The sequence below is a fragment of the Barbus barbus genome (genome assembly GCF_936440315.1).
Source record: "Barbus barbus genome assembly, chromosome: 1".
In the NCBI taxonomy this organism is placed as follows: Eukaryota; Metazoa; Chordata; class Actinopteri; order Cypriniformes; family Cyprinidae; genus Barbus; species Barbus barbus.
In genome coordinates this window covers 38,305,664-38,322,153 of record NC_136729.1, presented here as the reverse complement: position 1 = coordinate 38,322,153, position 16,490 = coordinate 38,305,664, and the positions used below count along the sequence as shown (strand labels likewise).

At 39.8% G+C, this 16,490-nt stretch overlaps 1 protein-coding gene across 3 annotated transcripts in view; it reads right to left on the bottom strand.

The window, feature by feature from the left end:
- LOC306871915 (uncharacterized protein) overlaps positions 1 to 16,490 on the bottom strand; it is a 160,301-nt gene that overhangs the window by 60,835 nt on the left and 82,976 nt on the right. For all 3 annotated transcript variants that reach the window (XM_079420167.1, XM_079420168.1, XM_079420169.1), the window contains exons 4-11: positions 10,485 to 10,583; positions 10,290 to 10,388; positions 9,855 to 10,040; positions 5,665 to 5,763; positions 5,253 to 5,351; positions 3,058 to 3,156; positions 1,647 to 1,844; positions 1,461 to 1,559 (exon numbers count right to left, since the gene is read on the bottom strand). In XM_079420167.1, coding sequence (XP_079276293.1) covers positions 1,461 to 1,559; positions 1,647 to 1,844; positions 3,058 to 3,156; positions 5,253 to 5,351; positions 5,665 to 5,763; positions 9,855 to 10,040; positions 10,290 to 10,388; positions 10,485 to 10,583 — 978 coding nt within the window. The remainder of the gene's footprint in view (positions 1 to 1,460; positions 1,560 to 1,646; positions 1,845 to 3,057; positions 3,157 to 5,252; positions 5,352 to 5,664; positions 5,764 to 9,854; positions 10,041 to 10,289; positions 10,389 to 10,484; positions 10,584 to 16,490) is intronic.

Below are 16,490 nucleotides of genomic sequence, written 5' to 3'. Positions count from 1 at the left end.
GTGCTGGAGGGAGAGAGCCTGCAAAATCTCTAACCACGTTGTGAGGGGTATAACATTTTTTGGACTGGACCTTGAGCTCAGCATGAATGATCAGGACGCCGCTTAATGGAAATACAACGTCGCAGGCATATGGGAAGAGGCATAACTCCTAGGGAGTCGGGGGGTTGTGCTCCTTTTCTTCACCAACAGGTCAAGGATGATTTTCTTGAATCAAAGACTGAGAAGACTTATCAGCCAGGTCAATGCCCAATGCATGGTTGCTGGACACACACCCCAGCCTTTCGGAGGGAGAGGGCAGACAATATCAAAACTCTTCTGCTCCTCTTTATGACACTGGAGAAAACTGCAAGAACAACCTGCAGACATTACAAGCTCTCAAGTGTGAAAAGGAATGAACTGCTTGAACGTAGCTGAGTGCTGCTTTGCCATGTGGAATTTCTTGATGACAGCACTGACCACATTGCAGAAAAGCACAGACAGAGACGCTTGACAATGGGATTGAGCAAAAAGGTCTTCTCCTTTCTTTGTAATCTCTGTGAGATTGAGCCACAGATGCCTTTGTTGCAAACAAACCTGCAATAGAGAGACTGACTGTGCAAACCATATGATTTGTGACTCAAAGCACCAGATCAGCGGCACACCCGAGCTGTTTGACCGCTTCAGAGGTCGGACCAGCCCCTTTGAAAATATCCTTAAGGATGTCCTCTTAGTACACCTATAGTACCGCCATGGCCAGCAGCCATGTAGGATTTGCCAATCAGGAAAGACGTGGTCCTACAAGACATGTGGTCCATTAGAAGGAAAGGTAGGTTTTGTTTTCCAAGATAGGACCAATGACGGTGTGAAATTTCCTAGGAAAGGAAATAACCTTTGAAATATCCATATACCCTTGCTACACTAAACCCATGATGGTGGTAAAGTCAGAAGTAGCTGGATTAGTGATACTATCTGAAAACAGCTGCTTTGAAGATCTTGATGACTCATTATGTAAATCTAGAATGTGGATGCAAATTACAACCAGGCAGAAAGCACTCATCCAACTTTGACTGCTCTTCCTGCTGATCAGTATCTAGCAAGTTCAGCTTTAGCTTGTCCAAAGCACATGAAACCACCTTAGTAAGTACTTTAAAGGCAAAAGAAGGCCACCTCAGAAACAGAGTGATTCTGATCTTCCATCCGTCCTTAAAAATAAAGTGAGCAGAGCGAAGCACTTTAACTCAAAAGTTATCACAGTGCACAAATTCATAAATGCCACTGACTCTAGTGCCATTTGAGTGAACCTATGAACCGCAGAGCTTTCTGATAAACTATGCACAGATTATACGCAGGCTTATTGAAGATTCTGGCAAATCACTAAACTGAATAAATAACTAAAACTTTGTAAATACATATTATTATATGAAATGAGACAAAATACCTCCATCTTGTTCATATGGGAGTGTTAGTCTCTCTGCTCATACCTCAGTGATAGCTTGAATGAATGCTCCATACTTGATCAAGAGCTCCATCACTTTGACTCTGTTTTTCTTACAGGCAATGTGTAGAGGAGTGAAACCATTCTAAAAAGAAACAACCAGCAAGAAAGTGTAAGATTATAAAAAGCTTTATAGAGGAAACAAGACCCACAATAAGAAGAATGCATGTACCAGTGCTCGAGCATTCGGGTTGGCTCTCTTGTCTAATAGAAGTTTGGTAACTCTGTAGTGACCACAGTGGGCGGAAACATGAAGGGCTGTCAGGTAGTCCAGTGTGACATCATCAACAGGTGCCTTATGCTGCAGCAGGTGTTTGACACACTCCACATGGTCACCCTGGGCTGCCATGTGGAGTGGAGATAAACCGTTCTAGACACAACAAGCGTAAATTGAAAAAGAAAGAAAGAGAAAACTTTATCATTGACACATCACATATTAGTCTCTATAGCCCCATTTCCACTGCAGGAACTTTCCCCAGAGTAGGCTATGTAATATCTGTTGTTCTCCGGTTGTCAGTCAGAATTTATCTCCACAGAAGAAAGCCCTGTCTAAACTCTGCTCCGGTACGAGTTGTGTCGAGCTATTCATTAGTCTGTTTGTTTGATGAAAAAAGATGAAATGCAGTTGCAATAAATGCAAAAAGAATCTGTACAACTGCAGCAGCACCTGAGGACTATTACTCTGCCACGTGAAAACTGCGGAAGAACTGACGAAGAAACGGAAAAAAAACGAAAAATTTTCATTTTAATTTTTCTACTTTCAATATTAAATCAAAAAGTGAATGAATGAATGAATGATACACGGATTTGGTTGATATAATATTTTGTTTTGTAATGTAGGCCTATATGTACGTTCCTGAACTACGTAAATGTACATTTCCGCAGCTATTGATATGTTTAAATGAAAACAAATAGAGGCATTAGTGTTTGATATCATATTTTGTCTTATTGTAAATACAGTGAGGGATATTGCAAGTAGCCAAGGCGAGCTGACTGACGTTATAAGTATGCTGCTGTTTGCAGAATTACGGATTTGTGTCGTCCCGTCCGCGGGAGTTCACACTACCGAGTCGAACTTGAAAGTTTCCCTTTCTGTTAATTATTTTAAGCAAATGATGATGCTACTCTTGGATTAATTTTTTCTTCTATCAGCTGGTTGAGGCAATCTCTCCTCCAAAACAATAGTGGGCCTACTTACTTTTTTATTTATTTATTTTGCTGTGGACAAGTGATTTCTTGCATGCAGTGACTATGCATCATCAGTGTTGACAGCTTTGGTGAGTTGGTAGTTTAATTATGTGTCTTTGTACATGTTGCAGTGAATACAAAAGGTCATTTTATGGGAAGGGGGATATTTTCAAAACTATAACAGACATTACTTTAGAAATATAGGTGTTAGGGTGTAATTTCATACAGTAACATAAAACTTGACCCTTTATCTTTACCTTCAACAACACATTAGAGTTAACTTCCAGAATTTATCTTTATATTTTATATTATATCCAATTTATTTTTTATATTTAATATTATTACACAAAAACAATTGCATGTTATTTGATAAAAGTCTTCATTTCGATAGCTACCTTGGTTCTGGCCAGCATAGGGGCTCCTCTCTCCAATAAGAGCTCCACTGCTGTGTCATGCCCACTTCTTGCTGCGCAGTGTAAAGGCGTGAGGCCATCCTGCAACAAAGACACTCTCACCTTAAGGTCTCATCAGTAATTTCATTACAAAGCACGCTGGAACTCGAAAACGTTATATACGTGACATTATATATATTCTCCTTAACCCCTACACTCTCAACCTCAGTCTCTCTCCTGTGTCTTTTATACTGCTGAAGTCAGTAACAACAGAGCGTGAAAGGTGTGTGTGTGTGCATGTTTATGTGGTTTATGAGGACACAAATTTGTATAATGACACGGGTATGACAGAGGCATTACAATATGAAGGTGGTTTATGAGGACACTACCTATGTCCCCGTAATTCAAAAGGCTTAAAAAACATACTAAATGGTGTTTTTTTGAAAATCTAAAAATGCACAAAGTCTCCTGTGAGGGCTAAGTTTAGGTGTAGGGCCATAGCACACACAGTTTGTTCAGTATAAAAACCAAGTCCCCATAAACCACAAAAACCAACATGTGTGTGTGTGTGTGTTTGTGTAGGATGATACATCAGACACTGCAGGAGGGAGACTGCAGAAGAAAAGGACAGAACACAACCAGCTGGACTCCACACTGCAGTCAAAATCTGAAGAAGAACACAGCCGGTCATGGCTTTAATCAGACCACACACACACACGCACGCACGCACACACACACACACACACACACACACACACACACACACACACACACACAGTTACTGTGACTCATCATCACTGGTGACTGCACATAGGAATTGTGATTCCCCTAATATTTAGTTTACAATTCAGGCAAAACAAAAACTATGTGTATTTGAATATAAATACACATTATATTTGTAGCATTTTAATATTTTGGCTAATTAAAGCCTATAAAGTTTAACTGGATTATGTAATTAAAATGGGATTATAACAATGCATGTAACACAGCCTTTAAAGACTTCTGACTGATTATTAGATCATCTAACTTCTTATTGGATTGAGACTTTCAATTAATGAAGGGTCCAGTAGGCCATTCTGTGCTGATTTTGCATGTTTTCTCTGTGTTTGCATGGGTTTCCTTGGGGTGCTCTGGTTTTCTGCACAATTCAAAGACATGTATGTCAGGGGAACTGTTGACACTAGTTTGCTTATAGATTAAGAGTGTGAATGTGTGTGAGTGTGAATGCCCCTCTCCCCTCCATCCTGGACATCTTCCTTACACGATGCTCCAGCAAAACCAACAGCATCGTGAAGGACTCCACCCATCCCTCCCACAGTCTCTTCCAGCTCCTACCATCAGGAAGACGGTACCGGAGCATCAGAGCCCGCTCCGCCAGACTGCTCAACAGCTTTTTCCCCCAGGCTGTGAGAGCCCTGAACTCAAAGCACCCCGCCCCCCTCTGAAACCCCATGCAAACCCCTACCTCCTGAAACATGGACCACCCCCCACCCCAAACCTTACCACACCAAAGAAAAACTGTATGGAACTTTAATTTTTTTAATTTTTTTAATTTTAATTTTTTGTGCAATTCAAAGTGTGCTACACACAGGTGAGTGGGCCTGTACAAACCACCTGTAGTAACACACTCTCCTCTATGTGCACTATGGACACTTTACACTATGGACACTTTACACTATGTGCACTATGGACACTTTACACTATGGACACTTACACTTTACACTATGTGCACTATGGACACTTACTGCGTGTGCACAATCTCACAAAAGACTGGTCATCCATTCCCAACATTTGGCCCAAGATAGCTTTTAGCAGATACAAGGTTTATGTTAATTATTTATTTTATACTTTATTAGCTATTTATTTTCAATTAGAAAGGTCATCCTGTGTAAAATGTGCCAAAACAATGCGCTGATAATTCTGTTGTGGTGCAGACAAGAGCAGCCAAAATAGAGAGACTTTCTTCATTTCAATAGGTAATTTGAAATGACTGCTTATTAAGTAGTTTGATATGAAGCAGATAACACTTTTAAGAGCATCTTTTACAAAACATAAACATAAATTAGATCTAAGCATAGCATACCTTTTTTCTATTGCTAACTGACATCTGGTTTATATCAGATTTATAAAATGCTAGCCATCTCAGCTATGTGTATACAGTATGGACAAAACAAAATTGCTAACAAATTGATACTAACCCTTGTTTTGGCATCAATCTGAGCCCCTCTGTCCAACAGCAGATGAACCATATTAGTGTTTCCCCTCTTAGATGCAACATGCAGTGGCGTGATCCCATTCTGTACAGACAAAATGAACAAATTAAAAAACAAACAAAAAAAATGCAGAATTTTTTTTTTTTATATATATATATATATATATAATTTTCGTAACTATATAATTTCAGATAGTTGTTAACTTTGGTCTCAACTCTCATCAGGTTCATAAATGCAAAAATAATTTTCAATGAACATTTATCCCTTTTTAAATGTTAATTAATTTAAATTCTTAGTTTGTGTATTGTATCTTATTGTGGTATTATGAGGAAGTTTAAATCAAGTGCTCACGGAAGTCAGGCTCATGTACATGCATGTAAAAGCTGTAAACACTCACCCTTGCAGTGAAGTCCACAGCAGCCCCTCGATTGAGGAGCAGTGTTGCGACATTTACGTTCCCATAGTGAGCAGCGATATGCAGGGGTGTGAATCCACTCTACAAAAAGAATAAAAAAGGGGACAGGACACAAGAAAAAAAATTATAAATAAAAAACATGAGATATAATCCAACATTTCTACCATGCTTTAGAGCCAAGCTGTCAATAAACGCAGACCTGGAAACAGCTAACCTCGCCTATACAACCATGTTAACTTACAATTAAAAAGCTGGTTTCAGATCTGCAATTAGTGGCATCTTCAACCCCAGCCAAAAACTGAAACCCTGACTTTATCTTGTTTTAATAGACTACATTAGCATGCAGCAATCAAATGCGGTATCACATAAAAGTACAAAATGGACAATTATGAAAACGGATTGAGCTCATTGTTGCCTCAAAGGCACCTTTGGTCCCATGTGAAGAAGTCTGAAAAGAAACCTTAAATTTGAATTTTGACAACTAACACATACATAAATATAAACATATAAACTTTAAGAGAGGTCAAACTCCTAGAGAAAGGCATGCAAACAAAAAAAAGATACTAAAATTACAGATAAATCAACTTAAAATAACAAGAAGCTGTTAATAGAACATAACAAAAGACATTTCAGATGACATACAGAAAACAAGGGGAACATAATCAAAGAATAAAACAAACAAAAAAAACCATAAAAGTATCAAAAAACAAAAGTGCAGTATGCAGATAATATCAGGAATAAAATCATGTCTGGACTATAAGAAGATAAAGATTGTAGAGGAGTTTGAATGTGAGAAATTCTTGCCTTACCTTCCCATTCTGAAAGTCACGGTCCGATTTAATGTGAAAACATCATTTACAAAAGTGTGAAGAATATATTGACTGTGTGAAACACGTTCAAAGCTGGTGCAAAATCAAATATGTGATGCAGCATGCTGTGCAGTGGATAATTACATTAAATCCTAATAAAAACTTTGCAAACAGCAAATTGCCTGCAAAGATGAAAGAAATCTGATCATTTCGAAGTACATCATTATATAGACCACTAACTACAAAACCTTCATTCTGAATATACTTTTGTAACGTAATATTGCATTGTGCTGTTAGCATTCATACATGCAGCTATGTATCACATAATAATAATTTCATCAATAATAATAATAATAATAATAATATCAATAAAATGCATAATCATATCAAAATATCATAAATGATAACACATCAACAGTTTAATAATTTATATGCCTGTAAACATTCAAACTCTATTTCTGGTGGATGTATGGATGTTGAAAAAGAATGATTAATCCCTCTTAGCACAGCCTATATGCAATCACACTAAGGCGTGCTGGAAGTCAAGCAATTGTTGTTGAAAGGCAAATTCATGCCACTGGGGTCTATTTGACCTTTAGGTAAGAGTAATGAAATAAATGTTCCTTTTATTAAAGCCATGTGACTGGTTTCCCTAGGCTTCTGTATATTTCAGTAAAGGCAGCAAGCAAAGCCAATATAAGACAGTGTTGTGCACTTGTCTGAATATCTTAATATTTTTTATAAATTTATTAGAAACTAATGAATTTAAAAAGACTGCTAAATTGATAATAAAACATTAAGACAATGTATGTGAATAATAATAATAATAATATTTTTTAATATTACATATTTATGCAGTACTCTTGCATAAACAGTTGTTATGTTAAAGTGCCCTTGCAGCTTAAAACTGACTGTAAGTAAAGGTTGAAATATTAATTTATGATTTGGAGAGTTATAGATGTTAGGAGGACAGACACTGTCTGCATTGACTTTTCAGCCTATCTCTGATTATAATCATGGCACTAGATATGACATATAACATTCTCAATCAATACATTTTACAAATAAAACTGAAATTTCCGACGTGACATATGCAAAGGGGTTTGGATGATGCTGTGAATGAGACTAACCAGCCATGCAAAGGTTCAAAAGAACTAAAAATGCTAAGTTAACAAACAAAAAGCTCAATTCTACATGCCAAAAGAGGACCAAAAATGAATGCAATAAATCAATAGTTTTTATTTTCCAAAAAATGAGGAACTAGATAAATATCTCTACCTCAGTTGTCCTATTGACCATCATCTGTTGCAGCAAAAACAGGGAAGGAAATAGGCTTGTTATATTTCACTCAAACACATTTGGGGTTGATAGCAGCTGCATGCAAATTGTGGCAGAGAAGCAAGAGGTCTTCATTTTTCTCTGAGGGACCATATTTATTACCCAGCCTGCCACTAGTAACCCATCCTTAAAGGTATACCAGCTCACATGAGATGACGAACAGTATGAGGTCACGTGACCACTCAAATCACATTATTTCAGTTATACCTCCTATTATCGCTTTCAGTTGCAAAATAAATGAACCCTTGTAATACATAATCTTGTAAATACTCTGGTTTTATGGTGGTCTTGGCTCAAGAATTTGCTTATGTGTAATGCTGCATGTCAATAGCTATCAAAAGACAGGACTACTAGCAAAAAATCACACATTTAACTATCTTATGATTAAACATTCAGTAATTTGATGTTCTATATTTACTGGAATCTGTATGAAATATTGTAAAACTAGCTTATGTGCCTCAAAAGTTGACAACAGTAATACATAAATTTTAACATTTCATATGGCATTTAAGCCAACAAATGTCTAAAATTATTTTTAAATGAATCACTTAACAACTATTTTGGTTTGAAACTGAAACTAAAATTAAACTGGCACATTTTTCCTCATCAGAAACATTCTGAATGTTGCATGTTTCTCTTTGAAATAAAATTAAAACAACACTTATAGTATAAATCATTGGCCATTTTTGAAAGAAAAATAAATACCTCTATTAGCATTTCCCAAAAAAACAGAAAACATTCAGTCTCGAACACAAACACCGCACACAACAGACATGCATGCACACTTTCACACAAATGTAGGCTGCGTGTCTGTGCACATTCATTTTTTAAGTGCATGCTGTTTCTTCATATTTACAGTCAGTTAAGGTATACACTAAGTAGTGAATGTTTTTACGACTAATAAAATAGAGTAATGGATAAGTAGATAAAACATTGAAACCCGGATAGCGTCGGGATGGAAACACAGGATGCAGGCACATTTATACTGGAGAGAAAAACAGAGAAACGCAGAGAGACAAACACGGACAAAAGATTTCATCTGGCACAATAATGGAAGACACTAAAATCATCCTGAAACCAGTCCCATACAAACACAACCATAAACAAAACAGTTTTACAAGATGCTGAATCTGTAACGGTCTGTTAGTAGCGACATGCAGAGTAGGGGTGTAAACGTATGAAATGAATCTGATGATTTGTTTCAACTGGTGCTAACAATATACCTAAACTACTACTTTTTAACATCAGATATTTTAATTAAAATACCAGGTATTACGACAAAACTGTTCTGAATGTGTAACTACCAATTCAATCACTGAACAAGTCATTAGTCTGATTCAAACTACAATTGTAGTCACATGCAAAACATGCAAAATTACAGACCCCACAACCCCCATCGAAACATGCAGCTTTTAAGTTTGTGTATTTTTTTTTATAATTCAGCTGAGAGATTGGTCAAATGCCTTTGCACACGTCAAAGATCACAATTTTTTTGGCAGCCCCTCTTCCATGGGAAGCTGCTGAGTTTGCTAAAAATGTGTATGCAGCAGAATCCTGGCAGTTCTGTTCAAATGGAAGTCAACGGAGGAAATACCTTTAAACTTTTAAAGTTTAGAAGGTTTAATTTTTTTTTTTTTTTTACAATGCTAGCATGCACCCAGAAAGAACAATAATAGATGTGTGGATAGATGTAGTTGTCTTTGTATTATTTCACAGTACCCAGTCTATATCCAAAATAATATCCCATTTAGACTGCAAGCACAAGTCTCCTAAAACGTGAAAATGAATGAAGATGTATAAGAACCGTTACCAGAACAAATCTTAGGTCCCAACCTTAATGCAGAGATTGGTAAATCCCACCAAGGCCACAACCACTATTATTATTCTTAATGACATTATTCATCATACCAATAAACCTTTTTTTTTATATTGGAAGCCATATTTTAATTTGGATTTCAATATATATTTCCTTACATTTCCTTCCATCCTTGAACATCCATAGCTCTATGTTCCGCCCATAGTTACCTTAGACTGTACATCGGCATTGTGGTCATTTTGGAGCAGCAGGGCAGCAGATTTCGTGTCGTCCTTGCGGGCTGCAATGTGCAAGGCAGGCAGACGTACTTTGCCCTTTGTGTCATTCTCTAAAAGGATGGACACCACCTGATTATGGCCTTGTTGCAGCGCGATAGCTAAGGGTGTGAAGCCATCCTGCAAAAAGAGAAAAACAAATATTTCAAATATTGCACTTAACCTTGCATTATGCCAATAATCCTGACACAACACTATTTGGATGCTTTCTGGGTATACTTTAAGGATAAGTTTATGGTGTAGTTTAGGGTTAGGATTTAGTATTTGTTACAGCATTTTGACATAAGCAAAAAATCTTTAAGATTAGTTGTTGTTTTTCAACAAGTTCATTATTCTATAAACAATTTTAGAAGCCCTTGAACTTTTTACCTCTGTTGCGGCGCTCTGGTTTCCACCATTCTCCAAAAGATAGCGCACCACATCTAAATGGTTTTCTTGAGAAGCCATGTACAGGGGAGTGAATCCATTCTATAGGAGTATAGATTTTAATGGTTTTTATTGTATTTATTTATTTTTTCATTTTCCTTGAACTTTTGCTGGCATAAATGTCAAACTTGTTCCTACCTGAGATTGTGCATTAATATCTGCTCCCCTCTTGACCAGGATCTTTACAACCTCTCCTTGTCCTGCTAGTGAAGCGATGTGGAGAGCTGTATTTCCTTTCTGTGAGTCAAACAAACACATTCATCATTTACGCAGATGTTTCTCTTAAAATTACATGCCACAAATGATATCAGGGATGTGCCCAAAGCCGAATACCTTACTCAGAAAGGCATGGATAATAACTTCAAAACATGTTACAAATTCTAATAAATAATAAAACAAACACTATTTGTTAAATACAGTCGCTCCTTGTTCTTGCTGGACAACAAAACTCGGTCATATTTCAGATAATCTTCTGAATTTGCAATGCAATATTGATTGTGCAAAGTAATTAGCACAAAATTAGAGTAGTAAAATCAGCTGTTTTGCCTATCTATCAGAAATCAAGAAAAACATCAACAGAGATACTGTACAATACAATTTTTTCTATTATTTGATTTGTCTTATTAAATGTTTAAAACCTTTCAAGAGAGACATAAGATAGAATGCTTCTCTGTCCATTTAATTATCTCTGACGCAGTACTGCTTGCCTGGCATTCAATCGGCTTAACAAATTGCAGTAAACTGTCTCAGTTACAAAGTAGTGTGATTATGATTTCAATAACATCAAGCAGCAATAATTAATATTTTTGCACAGCTGAAATGATTGCAAGCGGCTGACAGCAGATGTCTTGCACATTCATGTTTAAAATGACTGCATCCACTCTTACATGATGTAAATATATAAAAAATTAAAAGCAGTATAATTTCAACAGGTCTATAGTATTTGCATATGTTTGTTTCAGGTTTGAAGCAGATCTCCTGTGATGGAGTAGAATTGGCTAGTTCTGTTTACTACCCATTCATATTTGAATTCAAGGTGAAATATTTTTGAAACATAAATACATGCATACATAGTACATACATAAATAGATGAATGCTCCTTTGACCATTGATTACCCCTTAATAGTGATGAACATGTGGTGTGGTCAAAATGTATCTGGCCACCATAACACTTTAAAGTAGCCCTACTTTTTTTTTTTTTTTACATGCAGCAACATTTATTTGAAAGGAAACTCAAAAAGCAGTTCAACTTTGAAGATATTTTTAAGGCAAACTTTAGGAGCGTGGAAACTTCTACACAAAAAAATTCTAATTCAATTTAATAATTAATTACAGTTCCTGTTTCCATACGGCAACACTATTGGCTGAATAATGCAATGGTAATTGCACTTATAATTTTAATGACAAACATCAATAAGATTTTAATCCTTAATTGTCAATAACATCATTAGATTTTAATTAGAAACCACAATTTCTAATTTAAAATTTTTAATTCAATTCGCAATCGAGTTGGATCCACCTGTTAGGCCTTATTTTCTCTCCTTCAGTACTTAATTAACTCAGTTAAATCTTTATAGGTTCCTTTTGCTTAGGCCTGATAGTAGATAGCGCTCCCCCCCAGTGCTTGGTTGATGAAGTGGCATTGCCTCCAGTGTGGGTCACAGCAAGCGGAGTCACTCGTTCCGACGTAGTCTGGTGCGGGCTGGAGGGGAAAACCGAATACCTCTGTCCTAGTGTTGCAAAGTGATGGCAATCGGTTATTGGAGGAGGAGTGCCTGGCTGACTGGGCGAAGGTGCGGATATACCACCCCGGCTAGCTATTGACTGAGGTACGTTGGACTCAGGGTCCGCGCTGACGGATATTTCCAGAGATTTAGCTCCGCCCCTCTTCAGGCCAGCAGTCGGTGACATGCCTCACCCGAGTCCCGGCCCGGTTGTGCCAAAAGCCATAGCTGTTTGAGGGGCTCACGGCAATACGACGGGGACGGAGTGTTCGGCAAGACCCTTACAGGAGCTCACCTGGTGTGCTCGGGCGGTGGGCCTTGCTGCTGGACTCCACTGGACCAATTTAAATTCCTCACCAAGCCTAGAGTATAAGAACTTAACCTTCTAATTAGCAAAACCCCAAAATAAAATTAAGGGTTTTCTCAATACTTAGGCCAGTGTGTGTTATCCTACGAAAACAGCAAAACCAAACCCCTAAGTGTATTAACTCAACAGCGCCACCACGCTGCCATCCTTGTTACTAGTCCTAACCTTGGGAGCAAACCCTCACTTTCCTTCTTCTCTTTTCTCCCTGCTGCTATCTTCTAATTTGACTACCGCTACTGTGTGCTGGGATTTTGCCTATAGGAAGATCATAAGCAGATAACTTTAGCAGTTGAACAGGTATTTGTAAAACTTGGGATCGACATTTCAAAACTGTTTTCCATTTACCTTCCTCTCTTGTGAAATCCTACCCCGCCAGGCTAAAGCAGGTCAACGTGAAGGTAGGTGTCGGCAAAATTTTAAGCACGCACAACAGACACTCTAACTAGCGTTGTTGTGTTAATCTTGCCATTAAGGGACTAGTACTGTCATTGCTATTGTTTCCCTTCACCCCGGAGAAAATTAATAGCAATCACAGGCTTACAAAAAAAAATTTAAATCCCCATTTACAATCCTCTGACCAGAAGCAACCTTCGAAAATCAGACTTAACAAAAAAAAAAAAAAAAAGCGAAGAGAAGAGGAAAATCTGCTATCAGAAAGAGATATTTTGTTCTTGTCCCTCTCCCTCACTTTGGCATAAGCCTAATCTTCGCCCTTGAAAAAAAAAGGGCTTTCCTTTACAGAGAAAGGTGAAGCATCCAATTATTACCCTGTTCCTTGCTCTGTTGGTGTTCTTCTTTTCTTTCTCTGTTCTCTAGCTGTGCTACATGTGAATATGCTCAATTTTCCCCACAGAGGCTACAAATTAGAAGCACGCCCCCAGAGGATCAAAGTCGCAGAGAACCACACTCACCTGTTTTGCACAGTCAACACTAGCACACACTTTACATTGCATATCTACACCCCTGTTTGTTTGATTTGTTTCATTTAGTTTGTTTCAGGTTGAGATCTCCCTCATCCCGTCAGAACATGTCTCGCACAACAGAACATGTCGGTCACTGGGAGGATCTGGAAACATGGCTGCTGAAACACTCAAACATCAGACACAGGACCAGCTGGATGACAACATAACAAACCTCATGGCACAAGACCCAAGTCAAAGTTACACTCACAAAGAATTAGCCAAGATCACCAGCTCCTTAAGCCACACACTCATCGCCACTCTCAAGTTGAGCGACAAGCACGCGGCACAGCTCCAGCAGAAATGGAACAAGTCAAGGCAGACTACGCTGATCGCTCCAAAAAGCTACAGTATGCGGAAAAGCTACTGGAGAAAGCAAAGGCTGACTTCTGGGACAAGAACAGCAGAATCAAAGCCCTTGAAGCTCACCTGGATGAGTCAAGAAATGAGATCAGCCGCCTAACACGACAGCTCGACTACATCAAAGAGGAATCTGATAGTTTCCAAGAGGAACTCAAGCACGCCTACGAACTGCGCCGTGAGCCGTCGAGGACACGACGCGCCCTGACTTCACTCCTGCCGAGCAGGACCGGGTCACCTGTTCCTGGACTGACACGTGAGCAAAAGATGGAGGGGTGGTGTTGAAACATTCACCAACTGCCTCTGAAGAACTTTAACGACAAAGCCAAAAGAACCTGCTGCAGCCAGACACAAATCGTCGCACGGCTTGGACCTAAGAGACCTCGACAAGCCCGCCAGGAACACTGGCAAATTCACCCCGAGTGTGCCAAATAGCCAAAATGTCCAAGTTTATCTCCAAGATATTGATTTCCATCTTTGGAACTTGCAACAAACCTGACATGGAGGACGAACTGAACTCTCTTCCTAAGAAACCTCCATCCCTCAGTAAGTCACCATCTTGGTGTTCTCGCATGCCCACGGACAATGAATGCTCAGCAGTTGCGAGACTTGGCGCAGAAAGCCTAGGGCAAACAAAAGATGGCCTCAGAAAAGAGCCAAAACCCCGGCAGTTCTTGACTTCAACACTCAAAGTCAAGGGCTGGGTCTAGAGGGCACCCAACGCCAAGACAATGCCAAGCCGCCACCTAGAGAATGGACTGCACCCCCGTCCAACAAAGAATGAGACTCACACGCTGGTACCCCATCTAAACAGAGGTACGACCGCTGGGATGGACCACGTGGACGTCAACGCTCACCTGGACGGCACTGGGAGAAGACATGGAGTCAAGGCCTCATGAGACTCACTGGGAGAGATCGTGGAACCAGCCAAGCTCATTTGGAAACTCAAGAGGACAAAACTCATGGGAATCCAATGTAAACGCCAAGGGAAAATGACAAACTCACTCTGGAGCGACCAGCCCAAGGAATCGATGAAAGAATTCACAAAGATTCCAAGCTGACTGAGCTCAAACTGAATCCACGCAAGAACAAAAGACACCAGCGGGTTTCGACTCACAAGAGCTGATTCTTTCACAAGAATTCACAAGAATTCTTCCAACTGAAAGAGGAGGATCGGAAGTGGGAAGAGAAAGAGAAACCAGATTCAGCCTGACTAGCCGCCAGACGAGAAGGCAGCGACCAGCTGACCAAACCAGCCACAGCGAACAGCACTCCTTCACCTGACTCTCAGAGAACTGCAACCACCCTAACTTCAGGTAGACACGAAACCCCACCTGAAATCCCAGCAACAGAGTTAGACACTAACTCAACACCCGATGCTCCAGATCACAGCAGCGTCCAACAAACACCTGCTGACGAAATCCCTTAAGTTCCTGAAAGTGCTGTCTTGGTCGTCTGCCACTCCTCCGAAAAACACCACCTCAGTCCTGACATCTGACCATTTCCTCCCAAACTCCAGTCCCTCAACTTCTAGGCGATCTCATTGAGAAAGGTATAGCAAGAAAGTTTTACCTCTCCATCATCATCGAACGACACATCAGAGTCGAAGCCCTTCTCGATACAGGAGCCGACATTACTCTAATGTTTGCCGAACTCCTCAAGGAAGTCCAAGAAAGAACGAAGAGGACCAACAGAACCCTCAAACTCCAAAGGTGTGAACTGAACCTCCAAGCATATTCCCACATGGGCCTACAACTAAAACATGTGGCCTCAATCCACCTAACGGTGGGATCAATGGATCTCGTCCATCCAGTATACGTCCCACCACTCAAAACGTATCCACTCCTCATTGGGAAAGATCTGCTTAATCGCTTCGAACCTCTAATAGACTTCAAGCACCTAAAGAGGTGGACATAAGTCCGCGAACCTCTGCCCTGCCAGTCAGTAGACTCCAACGAGTCACAGTGTCAAGTCACAGACACCGCCCCTAATTCACTGACTGGTGATGCAGTATCAAAGCCTGTACCTGGATCAAGCACAAGCAGCCAAGACCAGGATCCTCTCCTCTGCTCACTGAAGGAGCCCGAATCAAATGCAGGCCCCCTTCGAATCATGACTGCGATAGATGTCCAAGGCACATCAGTGTCCGATGCGGCACTAGCCCTGTGGGCAGAGAATTCAGCCATCAGCCTGAAGCTATTCAGAACATTGAAGCAAAAACATCAGAGTCTACCACATGTCGCTAAGCACAGCCACTTCCCTCTCAGTCCATGGTCGACAACCATGGCCACCTCCAAAATCATCTGCGCTGTGGACATACGATGGAACAACAGACATACTGAGTCACTACTTCCTCATTGTCCCAGACCTGCCTCATAACATCTGCATTGGAGTGGATATCATGGTCCGGCTCAATGCTTGCATTGATACTGTGAACGACATCATATGAGCTCCTCTGTCACACCAACTGACAACTTCAGTCAACCTGAAGAACCTTCAATCTGGTCAAACAATGCCAGACGCATGCGCTATGATCACTGAGCAAGAAGCCGCAATACCTGCCTACAGCAAGAGTGTCAGTGTCCGTCTCAACATGCAACCTGGCCAGAATCTCAACAGTAAGCTAGGCTTCTTCCAACCTTCCAGGACCTGCCTAAAACTTGGACTGACCCTGGAAGCCAAACCTCTCAATGAAGTGTCATCTCGTGCTGTGTATGTGTTGTTCAACAACTGT